This window comes from Echinops telfairi, unplaced genomic scaffold (genome assembly GCF_000313985.2).
Source record: "Echinops telfairi isolate 266 unplaced genomic scaffold, ASM31398v2 ScPeMD7_3533;HRSCAF=4204_0, whole genome shotgun sequence".
NCBI classification, from domain to species: Eukaryota; Metazoa; Chordata; class Mammalia; order Afrosoricida; family Tenrecidae; genus Echinops; species Echinops telfairi.
In genome coordinates, this window is record NW_022107431.1 from 16,622,182 (window position 1) to 16,626,418 (window position 4,237).

The window sequence follows — 4,237 nt, forward strand, 5'->3', positions numbered from 1 at the left end:
GGCCTCTGATCCCTCAAACCCACTGCACGGTGTCTGTGGGGGGGGGGGAGGCGAGGGAACATATAGTCCAAATTCACAGATTTCTTGATGTAAAATCATCTTCCCATAACCAGGGTTTAGACACTGGGTTTTAAAATTAACCTAAAAAGAGAGATATTCTTCATAATGACCCAGACTGCTGACAACGGTGCAGATTGTGATAATTTTACTGAAGTTTGATTTCCACAGGAAAAAATTTAAATAAGCAAGTCTTGTTCCCATCCTTCCGAGTGTCTTTCTTGTGACACTCTTAACCTCTCCAATCTGATCTGTCCCCGCTGCTTTTCAGCTTCCACAAACCCTCGGGGGAAACTATGTGTCTGACAGAATAGTGAACGTTTGTGTAGCTCATGCACCATTTTCACCTACCCTCTCACCTTACTTAACCAAATTATGAATGTTTCCTTGTTCGTGGAAAGTTTTACATCCTCTGTGGTTTGTGTTTTATCCTGAGAGTTTTCCTCCTCCACCCCCCACCCCCGCCCCCCGCTCTTGTATGTCCTTAAGACAATTAAGACACCAAAATCCTGCCCCCCTCAATTTACTCATGTTGGAGGCTTTAAAAAGTTCATGGAAAATGAAATTAAAAGATGATGGGATTTTTCCCACCAACTCTTTGAAACCCCCTTGTATGCTCAGCGAGGTAAAGGGAAATCAACTACAGCCCAGGACGGAAATTAACTGAGGGTCAGGGAGATTCCAGCTGCGACTGGTCCTCAGAATCTTCTCACCAAAGAGGGACGAAAGGAGGAGGGTGAAAATGAAATGGGGGACAAGGCTGTCATTCCGTTTTGTCCTGAAACATGACTTCATCTCCAGGAATGATGGGCTTCACGCCTTAGACCTTTGTCGAGGACCAGAGAGTGTGGGAGGTTCCTTATAATAGAAATGAAGAAAAGAAGCAAACATGGAAAGAGAGGAAAATACGTATCACCTAAAGAAAGAAGTATGGGGCACCTGAAAATGGGCCCCACACATCTCTGCTGGAGAGCTGCCTCTACGCAAAGTTGAGAAATAGTTTTAAGTGTCCTCAAATGGGCAAAGCAGCCATTCAAAATAGCGTGCACACTCCCGGCGCCTCGGATCTTCCGTAAAAGGTTTTTTGTATGTCAGAATTTTTAAGAAGTGGGAAATGCTTTAGTCCTTAAGAACACGGACTAAAAATAATAAAAATAATAGTCACGTAGCATTAAATACCTCACTTTCATTGTATTCAAGATCCCTAAGTGGTCTAAGCTCTGGAAAAAAATTCAAGATGACCCCCAGTCACCTTCACCTTAGATCGCTCATGGATATATTTTTAAGAAAGACCAATATGCAAAGCCACTGCTTCAGAAGAAGAGAATGACTCCCTTAAGAACAGTGTGCTGGGACCGGTTACACGCTTGTTCGCTTTGTTACAAGTGCAGAGAAGCTTTATCTCCTGCACGGCTACTGTACTTTCACTGTATTTCTTCTGACACAGACAGGACTGCATAGGCCGAAGAAGAAAATAAACTTAGGGGCCCAGGGAGGTGAATTTCAAATCAATTCTCCGACTATTCCTGTGATACATTCAAGCGAAGGAGCCGCACTATAACTCCATTTGATAAGTGGAAACGTTATGAATCAGAAGGAGTAAACCAGCATCTAACTAACCTGAAAACGCCAGTCTAATTTACTTGGGGGTGGGGTGGGGTTTGAATTAAAGGCGATCATATAACAGCTGTAGGTTTACATAAAGAAAGCACACAAAAATATCCAGACACTTGTCTGAATGAGTCATTTTCCAATCAACGTATTAGGCTGGTCAAATTCAACCTTCGTTGACACCCACCCACAGTACAAATTTTGATTTACATCAAAACCCACCAGAAGACATGATCATTCAAAGAAATTTTCATGAGCCAAAATTTACCCTGACTAAAGAGCATACCTTCTCTGTTGTTTTCCAGGATATGCCTTTCTATTTCATTCCCTTAATATATTTAATAAATATATATATATATATTTGTAAAAGGCAGTTTGAAAATGATTGCTTTTCATCCCCCTAAACTTTGGGAAACTACTAAGGAAAATGAAAGGTTCCTAAGAGTCTGCTCAGTTCTCTACTTCTTAACCAGGCATCAGCAAGCAGGAGAAGAAAGCATTTGAAACCATCTATCTATGTGGAAATAAACACAGGAACAGACACTACTGCTCTGGGTAATAAGAGATTCAAAGCAAAGAATTCAAATCCAAGAGGAAGGAAGTGATGGAAGATAAGCCGGAAAGGAGAACCCATTCAAAGACTCACGTTCCAAACACAATCATGCAACCAGTATGGTCTTTTTAAAACTTTCCTTCAGGCTCCTGGTCATTTTGTATAAGGATTCTCAAAGTGTCTGAAAACCATTTAATGCAGAAAGTTTCAGATGGGTCATATTACGGGGCTATTATCTGCCACTGGGATGATGGGCAAGTTTGAATAAAATACGGTCCCCTTCTTAGTTGACCGGGCTCACTTTGCAATTATTAGCGAGGCCGTAAATAATCCACCAAGGAGCAGCCTCATTAGTGCCCATTGAAATTCAGTGCCATTAATTTGCAATAAAAGAACTGAAAATTAAGTGGAAAAGAAAATAGTTTCGGGCATCCCCCAGAAGGTGATGGAAAGCACATGGTACCACTGGTGCCTCCCTTCGCATCCAGGAGTTTAAAACACTCTGTGAACTAGTTTTAATGGCGAGGTTTTGTTCTCCCATGTTTAAAGGAAAGAATAAGGCAGGGGGGATGGGCAGAAGATATCTTTTTTTTTTTCTTTCCAGGTGAATCCTAAATGAATCATGTGAAATTCATTTGAAATAAGCGGACTTTTAAAAGCTTTTGTTGGTTGACTTAAATAACCCATAAGGTTGGACCAGCTTCACGATGGGACATGGAAGAAGCCCTTTGGAGGGGGCCTAGGAGTTCACTCTTGGGTACTGGGGAGGGAGGGAGGTGCCCTGGCACCTTAGTCCTGTCTCGTCAGCTAGCGAAACCTCTCCAGGAATAAAACACCAGGCAGAAAAGGCTCCGTGGCTTGCAGTGCAGAATAGCTGGGCGAGGCTGGACACCAGCGCACAGCGACAGGCGCAAAGCACCCAGAGCCCAGTACCAGCCACTTGAGGGCCTCTGATCCCTCAAACCCACTGCACGGTGTCCCTGTCCCGCGCAGGCCCAGCCATGAGAGAAGGGGAAACTGTCAAGGGACAAGTGGCATGGAAGGGAAAGAAGAAGGCCCATGCTATATTTGTTTTGCTTTGTTTTGATTTTTCAAATGAGAACACAATGGATTGCCCACGGATGTGTCCTGGGCTCTCCTGGGCTGCCTTAAGTGACCTTCGGAAGGTGCAGCCCCAGACGGGAGATGACCCCGTGTGCCACGCTGGCGCTGGCAGAGTTCATTTCAAACCACTCGTGCTTCGATGTGGCAGGGTTGAAACTCATAGGACACCTATAAACCCGGGGCTGTCGGAGGTCACATGCCAGCAATAACTCAGAAATCAGAAACTTGCTGGCGTTTGCTCAACGCTCCTGGGCCCTCCGGGTTGCGCGAGGCTTCGCTCCCAGTGCCCTGCAGCCCCGAGGCAGGGAGCAGAACTCTTGGGGAAAAGCAATCGCTCTTCCTAATCCTTATCATCACTGAGCGCGCCCAGCTCCGAAATGGCAAAGAACACGCTAAAATAATACTAGCGACCGGAAAAACTCTCCCGGTTCCCTCTAAGCCCAAACGTCTCCAGTCCGGAAGGACGAAGAGGGGGCTCACAGCTCCTGACTGCGCTGGTCTGGGGCTGTCCCTCCTCGCCACCACCCCCGCCCCCCACACGCACGGACAGCAATCGCCGCCGCTTTGTCCACTTTGCCGCTGTTTCTGCTTTGGCGAGGAGGCTCGCACGCGGCGCGCAGCGGGTGGACAAGCAGTTCGGTTTGGGAAAGCGGAGCCATCCACGCGGCGCCCCCAGTGCACCGCCACCACCCCCGCGCACGCCCCCGGGCCCCCGACGGCCGGTACCTGTAGTAAGCGGACGGGCCGGGCTCGTGCACCCCGTAGCCGCTCTGCTCGTTCTCCAGGTAGTAAGGCACCTGCTGGCCGTGCGGGTGCAGGAAGGGCGAGAGCTGCTGCGGCTGGTGCAGCAGCAGGAGCTGGCTGGGAGACACGCTGGCCAGCGGCGCGAAGCCCCCCATGGCGCTGGCGCCG

The 4,237-nt window shown here is 47.6% G+C and overlaps 1 protein-coding gene across 1 annotated transcript in view; it reads right to left on the reverse strand.

Annotated features, from left to right (window-relative positions):
* ESR1 (estrogen receptor 1) overlaps positions 1-4,224 on the reverse strand; it is a 360,546-nt gene extending 356,322 nt beyond the window's left edge. The window contains exon 1 of the mRNA XM_004702110.2: positions 4,052-4,224. Within this exon, the coding sequence (XP_004702167.2) occupies positions 4,052-4,224 (173 nt within the window). The remainder of the gene's footprint in view (positions 1-4,051) is intronic.
* Between the last annotated feature and the right edge of the window lie 13 nt (positions 4,225-4,237).